General features: G+C 40.0%; 1 protein-coding gene across 1 annotated transcript in view; it reads left to right on the top strand.

The window, feature by feature from the left end:
- The first annotated feature begins 1,453 nt into the window (after positions 1-1,453).
- nol4la (nucleolar protein 4-like a) overlaps positions 1,454-19,047 on the top strand; it is a 34,841-nt gene continuing 17,247 nt past the window's right edge. Inside the window, exons 1-2 of the mRNA XM_038309388.1 lie at positions 1,454-1,836; positions 18,245-18,400. Of these exons, the coding sequence (XP_038165316.1) occupies positions 1,495-1,836; positions 18,245-18,400 (498 nt within the window). The 5' untranslated portion in view covers positions 1,454-1,494. The remainder of the gene's footprint in view (positions 1,837-18,244; positions 18,401-19,047) is intronic.

Raw genomic sequence — 19,047 nt, forward strand, 5'->3', positions numbered from 1 at the left:
ATGTAAAAAAAAAAAACACCACTCTGTATATTCAAAATAACAATAAAGTTTGTCTAAGTAACCCATAAACATAAAAAGATGCATTATTTTTAGCTTTGCCTCTCACCATGGACAGTTCTAGACAGGGGTTGATGGGGCCATCAGCAGATTTATTCCTTTAATGACCCCTGTACCAAAAACATGATGCAAAATAAATGTATGAAAAAACACATTACAATCTTTGCTGGAACAGAAACAATAACTTATAGACCAACTAATTGTTTTATTTTAATTTTTCTTTTGTCAGTGATTAAAAAAGAGAAGTTGTTTTGAGGTAGAATCAACATTTTTATTTGCTTTATCTAAAGTATCCAGTGCTGCAAATGGCTCTTTGCTTCACTTAATGTCTACAATGATGAAGTTTGCCCTGTTTTTTGGTTTCATTCTTGTTTTCTGTTCCCCCATAAAAATAAAACACTGGTTCTATTCTGGCTCTATTGGTAAATTTAACCAAGAGCCGCCACATCACATAAAACACTCTTTAAGTTTGTGGTTGCAGTATGTTAAAAATTTGAAAAAGTTCTAGTGGTGTGAAAGCTCTCTCTCTTTCATGTGTTATTGCATTTGAAAATCTGCTATTATCAGAAATGAGTCTGATAATAATACCCCTTCTGCAGAGGATACATTCTGCAACCCTCCCCACCACCATCGCCCCACTGCCCCTGTCTCTAAATCGGACATTTTACTTCGCGCCTGCATATCAGAGCCTTTCCTGCAAATTAGCCAATAGTGGAAGGTCTGCGTGTGCTTTCCTGCGTATTGGGGATCAACCAGCAGTGCAGCGCAGCGCAGCGCAGATCCCATTCAAACAGGTGTGAGGAGCAGAGTCGGTCCCATGTGGCGCATGTTGGTCGGATACGTGGCTGCAGCCTGGAGCCCACAGGAGCAACGGTGTGAGCATCTTTGGCGCTTTGAGGGCTGAGCAAGCCGCTTCCGAAAATAGTGTTGGCTGTTAGAAAGTAGGTCGATAGGAACTGAGACCGACGGTTGTTTCCGCGCTTTTGTCTCTGTTCTTTGTTGTTTAGCGAGGACTGTGGTCGTTCTTTTTTTTTTCATAGCCCACCCTTGTGTGTGTGGAGCCTTTTTACGCACAGGTGGGAGATACCCGCCCAGCGTGTAGGACAGCCCCCCCTCTTCTCTCTCTGCTCCTCAGCGGATGATATGAGGAAGTGACATTTCTCACCGCTGCGGTTCGGGACAGCTTGGGCTCCTCTGCAAACAGGTGTTCCGCTTTCCGGGTCACTTTTCACCAGGAACCCAACAGGAGGGGAGGCGAAGCGTCCCAGAACCTGAAGGGAGGCCCCTGGACGCGGGACGGTCGGGGAAGGAAGAGGGATAAAAGCCAGAAGAAGTCAGCTCTTTATTAGCCGGGGCTGCCTGAACGGGCTCAGACAGAGAGAGGGGAGAGAGAGAGGGGGGGGGGGGGGGGGGGGGGAGAGAGAGAACAGCGGAGCGATGGCAACGAAAAAGGCGTGCGTGGATGCGCCCAAGAGGAGCCGGAGTCCGGTCGTGTTGGAGGCTGAGATGTTCCGGGAATTTCAGGACTGGTGTCTCCGAACTTACGGGGACTCTGGCAAGACAAAGACCGTCACCCGGCGAAAATACAACAAAATCATGCAGACACTGTTACAGAACGACGAACCGGACGGGGTGTACGTGGACAACAGCCACATCAACGCCAAATTCAAATTCTGGGTGAAGTCCAAAGGCTTTCAGGTCGGAACCAACGTTCTGGGAGAGCACAACAAGAAGGGAGCGCCTGGGAAGCCCGTCCTATACGTCCCGGTCAAGTCAACGGTAAACTGTCTGCGTGTGCGTGTTTTTCATGCGTGTGTGTGTCACGAGCTGTCCTGCTCTAAGTAGTTGTCATTATCCGGGCTGCACCCACGCACCCGACCAGGGAGTGAAATGACAACTTGTGATGCTTTTTGTGGTTCAGATGAATCCCCACTTTGTCTATATCCCAACCAGAACAGCCCCGCACACTCTCCACTTTCATCCCTTGCTGCCATGGCAACGCCGGTGCCTCCTGGCGATGGCAATTGCAAAAAAAAAAAAAAGAAAGAAAGAAAAGGTAGGCCATCAGCACCAGTGAGGTTGAAGTCCTGTCGACAGCAGGATGTTGAGAGGAAGATAACTGATTATTTGATCATTTTTATTTATTATTTCTTGCACTTTGAGTCTCGCGCAGCCCGGTGGCGTGCGCGCGCACGTGGATGCAGAGGCATTTTGGTGGCTTGGGTCGGCTCTGGTCTGTCAGGAGACACACTAGGTGTCTATATTGGCTATTAAAGCCAGTTTGATCAGTGATCCCGCTGTTTCTGCTGCGGGGACTCGACTGGTTTAAATGTCTGGGATCCATCAGATGACGCGCGGCTCACTGTCCCATCCAAAGCCGGAGTCCGTGCTTTGGTGCCATCGTTCGTCTTCTTCCTTAATTGCAATGATGTGATTTAAAAACTGTCACGCATGAGATGCCTAAATAGGATATGATGCTGAAGAGCGGCGGGTTGCGCTGTGCTGTCACCCCTCTGCCTCATTGTCCTGGACAGGATGCGGCTCGGCTTGCTGGCAACTCGTTGCTCTGGCAACACCTGTGTGCAGCCCAGGATGGCCTGCCTCTGCCGCATTTTATAATCTGGGTTACATTCCTACACCATAACCATCCCGAATTAGACTGCTTTCAATAAAGGAACGCCATGAAATAGATCCTTGTTTTTATTAAAGATTGGTTGATTTATTGTATGTTATTCTGGCTGTGCGTAAATTGGTGACCACGTGAAAGGGGAACAAAAGGCTCTCTGCTCGGGACCGAGAGCGACCCACGCCCACAGTTGGTGCTCAGACTTCGTGATGGGTGGTGATGTTTCTGTCGGGTCACATCCGTCCCACTGTGCGGCTGCGCGCGGGGCGTGAGGGGTTAAATCACAAGACAGATAAACATGTTCTTGATGAACTGTCAGGCAGCGTCCCAGCAGCTCTGTCTGTTTGGGAGGCCATCCAACAGACAACAACCATTTTTTTAAAAAGCGCTTCCCGGATTAATCCCCTCCATCCATTCATCTATCCATCCTCCACCGCCTCCCGCTCCGGCGGGACCTGCGCTCTCTGGACATGAGAGCGCTGCAGTGCGTTTTGTGTTAACAAACCGGGCCAGATATTGGCCCGGATTAAAGATTGAGCCGTTTGATTTGAGCTCAGTGGCGCTGATCCCTCCACAGGTGTTTTACCTGTGTGAATGGACGATTGAGATTTGCGCCAACCGCCTTCTCAAAACTCCTCTAATCTCTGCAGGATATTATGTTTCCCTGTGGGCAGGTGTGCAGGTGCAGATGGTGCCTGAAATGTGTTGTTGATTATCCATTTTTTTTTTCTCCTTTTTTCTTTTCTGGTCTGTGGCTCTTTGTGTTTTTTTATGTTTGATATAAAATCTTGCCAGATATATATCAGGTTTCTCAGATCAGTCACCCTGATTTTATATAAAACAGTTTTCACGCAGAGCTGGAGCTATCCAAGGTTCTAGTTTAAGCATTTCAAATGTTCCACATTTGTCACATCAAAACCACAAACTTAAATGGATTTAAGTGGGATTTTCAGTGACAGACCTGCTACACTGCAAAAAATTTAAATCTAACCAAGTCATTACATCTTAAAATAAATGCATTTTTTCTTGAATTGAGGAGGTAAGTGAGACACTTTGCCAATGGAACAAGATAATTTACATTTAAAATAAGAAAAAACAACTGTGCATATTATCTAACTATCTTATTTTAAGAGTAAAACTACTCATTTCATTGGATTTTCTGCTCAAATTAACACTTAATTTGAGAAATGTTTACTTATTTGTAGATCGTTTTTGCATTATGTTCATCACAGACGTCCATTTTTGTTTTTTACAAAATAGCTCAAACTTGACCCAAACTTTAATTAGTCCATTTAACTCTTTTGATTTTTTATTTAGTTATGCAAACCCCTTCTTTGGAGTTCTGTCTGTATATTTTGAATCCCACCCCCAATCTGCAGTGTTAAACAGGTTAATGACAGACATAATGTTACAGCCATCATGTCCACCATGAGGATGACTGTTTGGGCTGATGCTGTGATAGTTTTCACAACACAGCGTTTGGGGATGCCAATGTTAAAGTAGCATTGAAACGGTTACTCTAAATGTTTTCCCCATTGTTGGTTCCATGAAAGAAGCAAAAAATATGAATATCTTCAAAAATATTATGGTGTCATTGTCATCTGTTTATCAATACATCTTTTTGTTTTTATAAAACAGCCCTTATATAATCTGTATGTAAATTGTTTAACTGTTGTTGGTTCTTTTTGTTTTCTAAGTAGCATTCATGGTTGCAAAACCTTGACTGCTTCTTTTTCCAAATGAAACATAAGGGACATTAAAATACAATTTATTTATTTGTTTTGTTGTTTTACCACAGAATAATGTTATAAACCTTTAGACTCAAATGTTTAACTTTATACACTGCAAAAAATTAATATCTCAATAAGTGATTTCTTCTTGAAATAAGTGCATTTCTTCTTGAATTAAGGATGTAAGTGAGACACTTTGCCAATGGAACAAGACAATTTACATTTAAAATAAGAAAAAACAACAAGTGCATATTATCTAATTATCTTATTTTAAGAGTAAATACTCATTCCATGGGTAAATCGTCTATTTTACCTGCTCAAATTAAGGGTAAATACACTTAATTTAAGACATATTTACTCATTTTTAGATCGTTTTTGCAGTGTAGGCGTTGGGAATCTTGTTTCCAAAGCAGAAAGCCCTGAACATACTTCTTCTGTTGAAAGATTATCTCAACTATGGATCTCTGCAGCTCCATAGGGCTGCTTCTCTGATTAATGAGTCAATTTAGGTGACCATGTCTTGCATGGTTTACAGTTGTGCCATGAGCTTTCCAATGACTGGTCTTAAAACTTACCAGTCTCTTTGAGATGGTCAAAGCTCGCAAACCTAACCCTAATTTAAGCATCAATTATCCCTGACCCACCTCCTCAGAAGTGAGTTGTACAGAATTTTATTTATCGGTATCAGAGCAAAATGGGCTGACTGCAAATACAAGGAATAATTGCCCAGTAAGACTGGGAAGGAAGCCAGAAATTGGTTGTTAATTTCTAACAAGCAATAAAAACCTGATGAGAGCTTGAAAACTGAGATGATTGCTTAAAAAAAAGATATAAAACTCAAATTAAACCAAAATTTAATATACTGTATGCATCTAATTAATGAAAGAGTTCTTATAATTATTTGTCAACAAAACAGAAGAAACAATTGGGTCCAATTAGGAAAAATAATGGCGATTATTAAAAGGGAAAATAGAAGGATTACACTGCAAAAAATCTAAATCTAAATAAGTCTTTTTGTCTTAAAATTTTGGCATTTTTTCTTGAATTCAGGAGGTCAGTGAGACACTTTGCCAATGGAACAACCCCTTTTATAGAAAAAAACTATTGCATTGTCTTATTTCAAGTGCATATCATCTAATTATCTTATTTTAAGTGTAAAAAATACTCATTCCATTGGCAGATCATCAAATTTACCTACTGAAATTAAAGGTAGACACATAATTTAATACATTTTTACTTATTTCTAGATTGTTTCTCCAGTGTATATTATGTAGTTTCCCCCTGAAATCCAGTCTGAGAGCAGCAGAGTAGAAATATCTGATGCTGGGTTGAACAAAGGCAGACTGAGAAAGGCTCAGTCCTCCTGAAATAAAATGTATTCTGCTCTTTATTGAGAGGAGCGAACATGTTTTGCAGCTAATATCATAAGGCATCGGGGGGGATGCCACCCCCTGACTCAGCTCCACTTGGGAAATTTAAGCAACAAACAAAAATATCAGCCAACACAAGCTGCTCCTAATGATGAGTCAGAGGCCACAAATCAACCAATTTACTTGTATGTTTGCGCATCAGAAAACATGATTCCTGCTTCAGCTTCTGTTTGTGGCTTTTATAAATAGGCTGTCCTGGGCCAGTTGAAAAGTGACATACACGTGCAGACAGACGCACACAGACAGACACAGCGGTCGGTGGCTGCTCGCAGGGCTGCAGGGCCCGGGGGCGTCTCTCTGCTCTCTGCTCGAGCACTGGAAGCCCTGCTGCAGCTGCTTCCAGGGTGTGCCAAGTTTCTGTATGGGGGCAGGCATGGGGCTAAATGACAGGCTGCCGTGTGGGGGTAGGGATGGATCCTGGCTGATGTGAAGACAGAGAGGGTCTCTTCTGTGTGTTGCTGAAGCACACAAGGGCGACTTCAGTTTGTGACGGGACAGAAGGCCAGAGCGAAGAGGCGTAGTTTCAGTGCTCGCTGCCTCAGATCAAGCCGGGCATAGAAATATTTTGCGTTTCTCTCTATATGTTTTCTGTCCTCAGAGAATCCACACGACCCTTGCTATGGAGATGCAACCTCGTTTAGCCCTCATTATGTTCTGATTAGAGGATGCTACGAAGGAGGAGGGGACCAGAGACAGACAGAGAGGTGCACTACAGAAACGTACACAACGTAAACACAAGCCTTTCACCAAGCGCAGCCAATTTCAAAGGAAACACTTAAACGCCATGTGCATTTTCCTGTTGCTTTCTGTTGCCATGCCAACTGAGACCTGTAAAATGCTTTTCATTTTTTCACTTAAAGACATGTCCTGTAACATTCGGCCTAAAGCTGGAAGGGCAGATCGACAGCGAAATGTTTGCTTCTCTGTACAGATGTGTTTATTTAGCAAATAGCCTGATATAACAGATAGATGAGCTCATCAGTTAACTATTAAGCTGGAAGTACTTGCACCAATTCAATTCTCTCTCTTTTTTAATTCTTTTTTTATTACAATAACTTTGCACCGGGTCCCAAAGGAGTTTAAAATAGTCTGGAATTTGATTTTTACCATTTTCCAGGTCTGGATAAATATGTAGGAATCTTAGTGGGAAAAGGTTTTAATTTCCCAAAATGTGTTTTCTTTTTTTATATATATAGAAAAAACTGTTGTGAATAAATACATTGATTCAAAGGTAAAAAAAAGAGTTAAATGTCACTATCAGGTTAGATGGGACAACTTTATTTTACAGATAAGACTTTACCTTTGGTTCATAAACTGATACTACAGTAAGATGTCCAGCAAAGCAACAAAACTTCAATTTTTAGAAGTTTTAAACACAAAACAAATTTACCAAAATCCACAAATCTTGTTTCAAAGGATCTGCATGTTGTCTAACATTGTCAAAGACAAGTCTATTTTGAAGTAATTGACCTAAATTAGTCCTGATGACACAAAATCACTAGTTTTCTTGTACAGTCTGAAAATCAAGTCACATTTATCATTATGTTGTTTCCTTATCTTTAGTAGTTTGAGATAAGAGGCCTGGATACGTTTCAGCAGCTTCAAATGTGAAACTCTGTATTGAAATTTCTGGATCTTTATTTCAGATATAGGAGAAAATTCACAATATTAATAAAAAAAGTGTTGACTTGCAATGAAAAATGTGAAGACCCTGCTTTCAGCTGCAGTGTGACAGGAAAATGTGTCCTAAAGGATAGTAAGGGGAGCTGAAAAGCTGCTAAAGGGACTCTTTAGACCAAGCGTGTCCAAAGTTGGTCCTTGAGGGCCGCTGTCCTGCAGGTTTTAGAGTTTTCCCTGGTTAAACACAACTGGCATTGCTAAGGCTGCAATCATCAGAATCAGGTGTGCTGAAGCAGATAAACATTGAAAACCTGCGGGAAAGCAACTTTTTTATTTTATTTTTTTCTGCGTTTTGTCATTACATACAGTGACTTTTATGGAGGACTTAGAGAGTCACTGAAAAAGGAAACCAGCCATTTCAAAAATGTAACATTTAAATCGTGCAATAAAAGCATTTTCTAATAAAAATATTTAAATCGCGTTATTAAAGAGGATTTCTAAATTGTATTTATTAATTGTTAAATTAAAGCTGTATTTTTAAATCCTATTTCTAAATGAAGATTTTAAAAACCCATATTCATAAATACCTTTTTATTTAAAAAAGTTATTCCTTATTCCATTTCCTATTTTCTTGCATTTTCAAATCCTTTTTGAAATTGCATTTCCTTTTTGCTTTACCTGCTCCATCTACCTTTTCCGTGACCCTTCTCATCCCAGAGCACATTGGAAACAGAAAATGAAATAAAAAAAGGAATAATTTCTTTAAATGTGTGATCAGGAAATGTATTTATAATCAGATTTATGAATTTTGTTGTTTAAATTTCCTTTTAAAAACATGATTTCAAAATAAATTTTCAAATTCCAGTATTTTATAATGGATTTATAAATACAATTTAGAATTCCTCTTACCAATTTAATTGAAAATGCCCTTCGAATTGAATTTCAAATTGCATGATTTAAATATTAAATTTGAAATTGCTGGTTTTCTTTTCGGTGACTCTCTATAGTCATTCATGACACGCCTACTTTAATCTCTCTAGAGGAACTTTTTGACACAAACAGTACTGTGTCAACCAAACAAAACCACCTTTAAACCCTCTCGATACTAAATTTGTTCATTTTCTAATTTTTTATTTATATTATTACTTCTGAACTCATTTTTTTATAGCATTTAGCCAAAATTATTGTAAAATTAAATGCTCCTATCGATACAAAAACACCCACAATATTTATTTTGTTGATTTGACTAAAAATAACCAGCACTAATTTAAGATATTATAAACTTTTGCTTTTTTTTTTTTTTTTTTAGTTTATAGCCGGAATATTATAAGCTGACATTAGCTGATTAAATATTTAGGCTGCTGAGGCAGCAAACCTTTGTACAGCTGTTTAACAGATATTCCTTCATAGCATACCAATTGTAGCTTTAAACAGAGTGACCTTTTTTTAAACGTGTAGAGCTGTAGATACACCAGTTGGGCTTTCAATTTCAATTCAGTTTTTTTCTATAGCGCAAATTCCCAAAACATGTCATTTCAAGGGACTTTACAGTTTACCAGATCATACAGTCAAATTGATTCAAAGATTTCTATCTAAGGAAAACCAGTTGATTGCATCGACTCATTTACTTGAATGCAATCCCTCACACTAAGCATGCTTGTAGCGACAGTGGAGAGGACAAACTCCCTTATAACAGGAAGAAACCTCCAGCAGAACCAGTCTCAGTATGAGCGGCCACCTGCCGAGGCCAACTGGGGTTAAAGGAGACAGAAGCAGAGATACATAAAGCAACTGTAAAAAGCGGCCCTGTAGAGAAAACACACAGCCAGGCAGACGAGCTCCGAGCCAGCTCGCATGTCAGAGGATGAAGAGAGCACATCCGGTTAGTCACAGTCAGAGAAACAGGACTACACTGAAAAACAGGCCGATCTCCTACATCTATAAACAAAGATGTTGATGGCAGCAGCACAGCTTTCATTGGGTCAATGGTTGCTTTTATTTTATATTCCTTGACAGTAGAGATTTCAAGGTTTATTTTAGGTCTGAACTCCCAAATAAAATTTGGACAGAGTCCATTTTTTCCCTACTTTACGACTTTAGTACATAAAGTGGGAAAAAGGTGTTTCTGTTATTTTAAATAGCAGCATTAGGATTGTATCCAAAAGAAAATGGACAAATAAGAAAATATAAGCATATAATTTACACCTTGAATTACATGTTTATAAAGTTTTTCCTAAATTTTATTAAAGTTATTTAATATGATCACAACTCAAAATAAGGGAAAGTTCTTATTTCTGATGTATTTATCAAAAAAGAAAAAAAGCTGAATTATTAGTATATGACACACTAATCAATGGAAAATTGGCCATTCCGATTTTAATTGGACCATAATAACTCTAGTTTTATAAAAGCAAATATTTTAGAGATACATTTCGAAAACTAGATCAGCCTTCTTTCAACCTGCCTACTGGCAGAAACAGGTAGGGAAGGGGCAGTGCAGTAATACTCAATGATCAATGCAGCCAAATAAAACTGGGTTCTTTATATATCATCCTGCTAAAAGAGAATATACCAGAGAAAGGATGAAAATAAACTTTCTGGATATTTTGGGAGCCGTTAACTGAACGTCTTTTTTGTGTCTACTGGTTTAGAATTGAACCAGTAGGATGGAAAGTTTAGGATAGAAATGTCTCTTGGTATTTTACTTTTATTTTATTTAAAATTCACTATCCTAGGATTAGGAATGAACAAATAACAAAAAATCAATTATTAAAAAGAGGTTTTTCCAAGTGCTGGATTCAAAATGGCATCCGCCTGCGAAAACAAAGGTTTGTCTTGGGACATCCCCTCCGCGTTTAGAAATCACAAATGACGGTTCCCAATCTTTGTCCTGGAAATTAGGCACCTAAACGATGTTGCTTCACGTCAGATTGGATGAGGAACATCGTCATTATTATCTGATTAATTAGTCCGAATTTCCCCTGAGAGCCCGTCTTTTGTGGAAGGGCGAAGGGAGTCAAAAGAATCCCGTCCCTATTATACAGCAGCATTTGCATTAATGCTGTTTTTGCATAGTGGATCTCCAATGCTTTTGTCCTGCATTTTTTTATACTGTATTGTTTCTTTTGGTCTGGCAGGGCTGATTGGGAGGAACACATGGGTTCTACTTTCATTGGGTTCAAAAAATAAAAAGCTCATTGGTGTCATAGTGGAAAGGGTTCACATCATGTATTATATTATTAGTTATTATTATAGCAACGATTTTTAATCTTTTTCCGCACATAATTTGAGATTTTCTGTACCATTCAACGAATTAATTGGTGGAAGCAGAAAAATGAAATAGCAGCAATTACCAGGATACATGGGGAGGTTGCTCTCAAATAAAAACTTTAAATACAGAAATTAAATGACAAGGTATTTTAACAAAGTTTTTAAGTGGGTCTTACCTTAAAGTTACCCATAATGCTCTGCAAAACCGCTCTAAATCTGTCAGGGCAACTTTTAGCCCAACCTAGATGTTTTATTTGAAGGCACCATACGTGTTACTGTAGTTCTCAGTCAATGCATTTGGGAAAAATGCAGCACAGCACCATGTATTTCATTAACCCTCTCCAGGCAGATGTTGCAGATTTGCAACAACTAAATGCCACTTAGCTTATTACTCCACATCCATATTTTAAGAGCTTTTGTTACTCAGAAGTACAACAGAAGGACTTAGTTGTGCATTTGCAACAAACATTTTCTCTCCAGCTCAGCATATAGCACTGCTGACTCACTTTCATCATGGCTGAAAAGATTTTCTAAGCACCAATTACATGTAAGTATCACTACAAATTTCCATTATTTTGAAATCAATACTACATAAGATGAATCGTGAATGCGTATAGATATGAGACATGCCAATTAGTAGATTTTATCTCCTCTGGGTTTTTCACCAGAGGCATCTCGATTTCAATGTTGTGGATTCGCAACGTGTGCCCAAACAGGTACCAATGGATGCTACATGCTCTATCTACTAGTTTGCCTATATTTTGAGCAATGGTTTAACAGAAACGGCCTTCTCAAGAGGTTTTGATATGTCGGTGGAGAAAAAGTTTGAGAAAAAGCTGTCTCTAATTTTGTGAGAGACATTTTTTTTTCTTTCCGAAATTTGTTTTGTCTATTTTTTTGTTTTTGACATTCAAATAAAGTTAATGTTCATACCAAACCAGACGAAAGTGCGCATTCAGCTCGGCAAAGAACTCATGCTCTTCCTCAACACTGAAGTCCTCAGACATTTTTCTTTCGTTGTTTCTTTCTTTGCACAGGTAAACAGCACATTTCTTCTTCTACGCTTGCATTATCGGCAGAGCAGACGCTGAATGCGCACTTTCGTCTGGTTTGGTCTGCCGCGGTTTCCGTAGACTCGTGAACGCGCTTTTAGGAAATCCTATACACTACTGTTTATGCTCTAAAAACATTCTAAATGACTTCGTTTCGAGTAAATTCTGGATGCTACCCACTCAGGACACTTGGAATACATTGGACGAGCAGTATGGAGGAATATTGACACGTTTTTTGTGGACTTTTATGGACCTTTCTGCCTCAGGCGCCATAGACCTCCATTATTTGAATGTCAGCAGACAGCAAGAAGCCTCCCAGATCTCCAGATACATTTGAGATATCAAAAAAGTACTCCAGAGTGTTGTTCAGCATGGGGGTGAGTAGAAAATGAAGGCTAATCATGTTTTGGGTGTACTATTCCTTTAATGTCAATTCGCAAAAAGGGGGGGGGGGCATTGAAATAAGAGACATTTTTTGTAAGCAATTGTGTCATTTGTCATTTTTATTATGGAACATAAGGGAGAAAAAAAATGATTTGTAGGAGAAAATTGGAGATTAGGTTTTTAAGCCATATCACTCCAGCAGGTCTTTTATATTAGTCTTATGTGTGGGTCCCACAATAGTTTCTTTTTTATGTTTTTATCACCTTTAATACTTTTTCTACACTTTTTTCTTCGGTGACACCTATATTCATGGAGACTTTTTAAATTATTTGGTAACCTTTATTCAAACTATTGCCTTAGTCATAGTTAAGATTAGTCTGAAGAGTTTTATGCACATTTAAATGTGCTGGAAGATCAAAACATTCAATCAAAGGGAGTCTCAACAAAGTTTTAGTTTATGCATTTAAATTGAGTGGATCTGGGTTATTTTTACCCCTGTTTGACGAACTAGAGATCCATCTCGGATCCACCCTAACCCTCTCTACCAGTGATCAACACCTCTGTTGTTAGGTGGGAATACGGCTTCCTTATCATATGTCAACATAGTAAAATACAACATAGTAACATAGTAAAAAAAAAATAGTTTCAAAAAGTTTTTTTTATGATCTAAATTTGTTAAGTTTGAAATCCCTGGCATTATAACTGGGATGTACCCCAAACTTGCTTGGAGATTCTGTCTGAACAGGTGCATCGGTGGATGAATCCGCCTCTCGTTGGACCACTTAAAGGATGAGATGCATCATTTTGAGCTCAGTGACTGCTCAGATTGATCTGCAAAGTTTATTTCATTGAAGTCATGTTGAACATAAACTCGGACTGACTGTGGATTGAAATCTATACTGCATGTGTGTGTGTGTGTGTGTGTGTGTTCGCACAGATAGAGGGGTGGGGGGGTCGCTGATCGCTCGCTCTGTGTTTCCTCCCTTCAGCGCTCTCTCTGTTGCCATGGAGAGACCGTTCTTTGCTTTCCCATAGGAGGAGAAATTAACACCATTTTTAACTGGCCCAGGGGCCCCCCCCCCTGTGTGGGAGATAATCTTGAGTTGTGCTGCCACGTGCACGCGCGCACACTTCCCCGCAGCCTTTAAGACGACAATAATCTCCCCACTGTCATTTTTAATACCTCTGCGAGGCCAACATTTAACGAACTGGGACAGAGTAATGATGGCCTGAAAATGCCGAGGTGGACTCTGGGATGCGGTGATGTATATGGAGAGTCATTTACGCGCTGTTTTGTTTTTTTCTTTTTAAAGTCAGGGACTGGAACATAAACAGTGGCAGTCTGCAGGGGCCAGTGGGATACTGGGGATGTCACACACTCCATCAAATATTCCTCATCATAGAAGCTGCAGAGAGAGAAGCACACGCAGACAAACACACACTCTTACGTGGGACAGACAGGTCGAGCTCAGTACACCTAATGTGGATTTAATGAAGGAGCTTTATGAACTGGAACGGAGTGCAGAGCATGACGGTGTAGGAAAAGGAGAGGGACTGTCTTTATATATGTACAGGTGATGTTCTCTTTCATTCTTGCTCTCAGTCATAAAAGCTTTTATTTTGCAGTGTACTTCCCATGGCACACATAAACACACGCAGGAGCTGTTTTCTATAAGGTCAATAAGGCACACCGCCCAGGGCTGCATGGTTTAAGGGCAGCAAAAGCCTTATTTTTCAAATAATAATAGTAATGGTATGATGGGAGAGTGGCAGCCTAGTGGTTAGAGTGTTGCGCTTGGAATCCCAAGGTTCTGAGTTTGAGCCCCACTCCCACAGGCTGCCAGTCTGGGTCCCTGAGCAAGTCCCTTAATCGTACTGCTCATCAATTCGTTGCTCTGTATATGTTACAGTTTAATGACAATAAAAGCTGGAAATAAAAAAAGGAAATGATGTTAATAAAAATAATGCTAAGATTTGTTTTTACTATAGTAGAAAATTAATTTGTAAATCAAATTAGATTTTGCAATTCAAGTCTGCTTACAGATGAGTGAATGGATTATCTTCAGCTTATTTAACAATATAATAAAGAGTATATGTTGAAGAAAAAATATATGTTTTTTTATGTCATGTTGAATCTAAAATTTTGTACTTTTCTTAGTCTTTATCTTTTTTTTTAACCAAATGAGAATCTCATGCATTAAAAAAACGGTCTATATACAATAATTGCTACTCTGGACACCCCAAAGTGTAGACAAAGGATGGAAATTAATATCCGATTATAATGTTTTCTGTTATTTTTCCTGTTTAAATGGTGGGCTTCTATTTTATAGGGAATCTAAACCACATTTTATCATCGTTATTTTAGACTCGTGAAACACAGAGCTGACCTGGAAAAGGTATTCTGGACAGAGGTTCTTTATGAAACCTTTATTTGTGTTTGTGAAAGAAAAACAAATCTGGTTCACAACCTTTTTAAAAATTTAGAATGGGAAAAGCACGGAAACCAAACTGCAAACCTTGACCAAATTATTCTTCGCTGGTTACAGATTTTTAAAACATCTTTAAATCAGTTTTAGGCCATTAAGAATGGCTAGTGGGGTAGAGCAGCGACTCGTACAGGGTAGCATTCATGCGAGGACCACCTCTGCACACACACACACACCCACATATAGGAGAAACAGGGATCGTCCCATTTATGTGTTCATTAGCTAGTTGACAGATTTACTGGTGGAAGACGGGACTTTAAGAGCTGACCTGTTGTCACATCTGCAGTGAGATAATCTGAGTCATGAGTGTTGTTGACACAGCCATCTCTACTCCCCCCTTCTCTGAACACACTCACACACAGAGAGCACCTGAGCACACACACACACACCCAGCTCCCTCCTGTTAAGCCACTTATTGTGCAGCCTCCTCATGAGAATAAAGTCTCCATCTATCTGCTGCATGACTTTAAAAAAGTTCGGTTCAAAGCTCCCACCCTGCGTTTCTGATCTGCTTCTCGTCACACTTGCAATTTCTTGTGCATCTCGTCTCTCCACGGCGGCATGCCTTTGTGACCCAGCTGCTTCCCGTGAAGCCCCCCCCTTCTCACCACCATCTCCTCTTCCTGACCTGCCAGTGTGCAGGACTGCTCAGCTCTCCCCTCAGCTTCAATATGTATGTGTGTGAGCATGTGTGAGTGCCAGCGGGGATGGGGGCAGCAGACTCAACCCCTCTTGTCTCCTAGCAACAGAGCGGTTTGTTGCGGGACAGGGTGGAGGGGGGGAGGCGCAGGGGATGGGAGAGCAAAGTCCTGCGGGACTAGAAAGCTGGGGAGAAGGAAAGGAAAGAGAAAGAAGGAGGGACAGAGTTCTGCTGTGCTGTTGGTGATTAGGGATGCTACCATGTATCGTTTGCTCCATAAAGTGTCATGCTGCTGGGGAGACTAAATATCTGTAATGCTGCTGTCCTCCTCTGAGATGTTTCAGCTACAGGCTCTTCCTGGTCCTCCTCACACACCACATTAAAAACACACACGCTGAAGCTTACTGAGGCTATAGGTGAATGCTAGCCTTCTCTATTCGCTTGTGTTTGGAAACAAGAAGCTCATTGATGCAGAACGGCAGAAGGGTTTTAACTCTAGATTAAATATTCAATTCAGCTTATTTATATAGCGCAAATTCACAACACATGTCACATATTACAGTTTTTCTTTAGATAATTTATATCAAATTCAACATATTTTTGTTTGTTTTTAAATTTCATGCATTTATTTAATTTATTTATGTGTTTAATTAGTTTAATTTAGGATATTGTCTCAACTCTGTTCCTTCTCCAATTAAAAAAATATTAGTTAATCTTGTTTGGGCTTTTTTTTTTTTTTTTTTCCCCCCTAATTGTCCTCTTTTTTGTAATTAGTTTTTTTTTCATTCACAATTCTTCTCTAATTTATTTCTTACTTTTCTCTCAGCTTTTGATTCAATATATTTAAAATAATCTCCTGTTTCCTGAGATTTCAAATGTTTTATGTCTTATTTCTTAATTTTATTCCATTTTGTATATTTTTTTTTGTTTTAATACTTTTAAATATATACATCTCAGATTTGGTTGTGTATCCTAAGTTGTTTCAGATTTTTTTTGTGTTTATTTTTCTACTACTTTATTGTGTTATTTCCATATTTTCTAGGCTTGTTTCTAACATAATTTTTAGTTTTGTTCTTTTCTATTTAATTTCATACTTTCCGATCTTTCTTTCTAGCTTTTTATTTCCTTCTTGGTTATTCCTTCAATCAGCCTAACCGTGTTTTTATAGGACAGGAATGGAAACAAAAACAAACAGTGACAATAATAAAGATCAAGTTTGGTCTCAAGCCTTTAGCCAATCCCAGTTTTTTGTTCCCACTACTCTGCAATAAAAGGTGTTTTACAATCTTTTCAAAAATGTCCTAAAGCTGCTTTTAATTATTGTTTCGACCACTAACTTGTTTTTAATGGTGCCACCATTTATTTATAAGGCAGCTTCGGCCGCATTTTATTTCTATAAGGAAAGTTGAGGCCAGATCTGAAAACATCTGGTTTCATGCAGTCATTCTTTATGGGTTTTAGTTCATTTTCTCACACTACGCAGAATATATTATCATCTTCCTTTACCAGACAAAAAAGATTTTCTAAGAATTTCGGAGAATGATTTTTTTTAATAAAGTAAATTTGCTAAAGCATGAAGATGCTGGTCTCAAGCTCTGACTCCAGCACCAGGGTTTGTTGTGTTGTGTATCGATTGAGGTCAGAGAAAATTCTCCCAGCTGAATATCCTGTGTGTATGGGGGATATTTGGTGGAGGGATGCAGCAGCAGCAGAAGCAGAAGCAGAAGTGGGGATGTGGTTGCAACGCACACCCTACAGTCGCATGAGATTATCCAAATCCAGCGTGAATGGACCTGACACCATTGTCCCAAGCAGCAGCAGCAGCTTCAGCAGTGGTGATGGCGGTGATGTCACGGGGGAAAAAGATGATAATACCTCCAAGAGCGATAGATTACAGCTGTGATGAAGAGGCAGAGGGTCACTATTATTTCATCTATTATCATTACATGGAGGCCCGTGCTGACAGGACAGAGGGGTGGGGCGTATGTGGGGGGGGAGAGGCAGGGAGAGTGAGGGCCGGATTAAAACAAACCCGCTCTGTGAGCTGGTTTTAGTTGTCATGGTAACGATCATTACCTCGCACTTGGGAGAGCAGGAGCAAGGAGGGAGGAGAGAACAGGAGGAGGGGGTGTAAGTGGAGGAAGAAGGGAAAAAAAGATGGGATAGGAGGTACGGGATGGAGACTCTGAGGATGCAAATGTGGAAAAAAAGGAGGAAGTGTTGTTGTTTTATGGCAAAGTTTCTGAAACCAGAACTGTTCCCTGACTTCCAACTGTGATCCAATCACTAGAAAAATGCCATTATTATCCTCAGAATTGCCTGGAAATTACAATTTTTAGGAGAATCAGGTGGTTTGCTGAGCTTAAAACTTCCCAGGACACTCTTTGTTTGAAAGATTTGTTAAATTGAAGCTGGAGAAGTGAGGTGTGCGCGTATGGACATCATAAGGGGACCAATAGTCGTTTTAGAGGAAAACACGCAGGAATGGAGAAGCTGGGAGCCCCATGTGGTGCTGTGGACGGAGCCTGTTGTCCTGGTGGTGTGTCACATGACCTTCTACCCAGCACACCTGCCCGGGAGAAATCAGTGGCAGTTTCTATGACGACAGGGTCAGCAGTACGGGAGGCAGGATGGCTGCCAGAGGTGGTGGTAGGAGGGACTGCTGGTCTCGAGCAGTGTCAGTGTTGTTATTTTTAAACATGGCAGGGATGAGGAGATGGTTGCAGACCCAGACGATGATGAGACTCTTCCAGTGGATGGAAAGGGGAAAAAAATGAATCTGAACTCTGCAGGAGGTTGGACACTTTATTCTGTCTGCAGCCACATGACCTATGACTCACATGCCTTTAAGATTCTCCATCTGTAGCTTCATATTAAACATCCTAGAGGATGATTTACACCGGCCTGAGGCCTAACTATAAACTGAACTTGTTTACTTTCTGTTCTCAGTGTTCAGATGGGAATTCGGCCCAGGACAACTCCTCCCTAAAGCGGGTTGCAGTTGTCGAGGACTTCTTTGACATCATCTATGCCATGCATGTGGAGATGGGTGCCGACCCAGGCCGAGCACCCAAGCATGCGGGACAGAAGAAAACCTACAAAGCGGTGAGTAAAATCCCCAACTAGATTGAAAAACAGACAAAAACCGACCGTGCGATCATGTTCTGCTTCCTTTTGTCCCATCTACAGTTCTTAGTATGAGCGGCCTGATGGAAAAACAGGACAGTAAGCACATCCTGCCCCAGTTGGCTGCAGGTGCAGAATTCAGAGAAAATAAGAAGCTGTTCATGCACAGAAAATATGCAAACTCTCAGTTTCATTCATTTTCCTGACCTACAAGGTTTACTCAATAACAGTTGCCAACTTACACAACCCAGTTGAGGTGGAAGTGCATTATTTACATTTAGTACTAAAATGGCATCTTAAAATAAAGTATTTTCTAAAAATAAATAAGCATTTGAAGATGAAATATCCAGGGATTAAGAGAGAAAATTAATTGAGGACTGCTTCCCTGTAAAGCAAACACACAGATGGGTGCACCGTACATCCTTCCCCATCACTCCCAGACCCTCCTATAATCAAACACACATACCCTAAGCTCCCTTATCAGATAAAGTCCACTTTTTCCTGCACAGACCTATGAAACAACAAGCAATTGAATTTCAGTAACACACAAGGCCAAAAATATATATTCCTGCTATCATGTATGTGGTACATGCATCCCCACTGCAGAGAAGTCACACATTAATAAT

The sequence above is a fragment of the Cyprinodon tularosa genome, unplaced genomic scaffold, assembly GCF_016077235.1.
Source record: "Cyprinodon tularosa strain WSP-4 unplaced genomic scaffold, ASM1607723v1 ctg66, whole genome shotgun sequence".
Classification (NCBI taxonomy): Eukaryota; Metazoa; Chordata; class Actinopteri; order Cyprinodontiformes; family Cyprinodontidae; genus Cyprinodon; species Cyprinodon tularosa.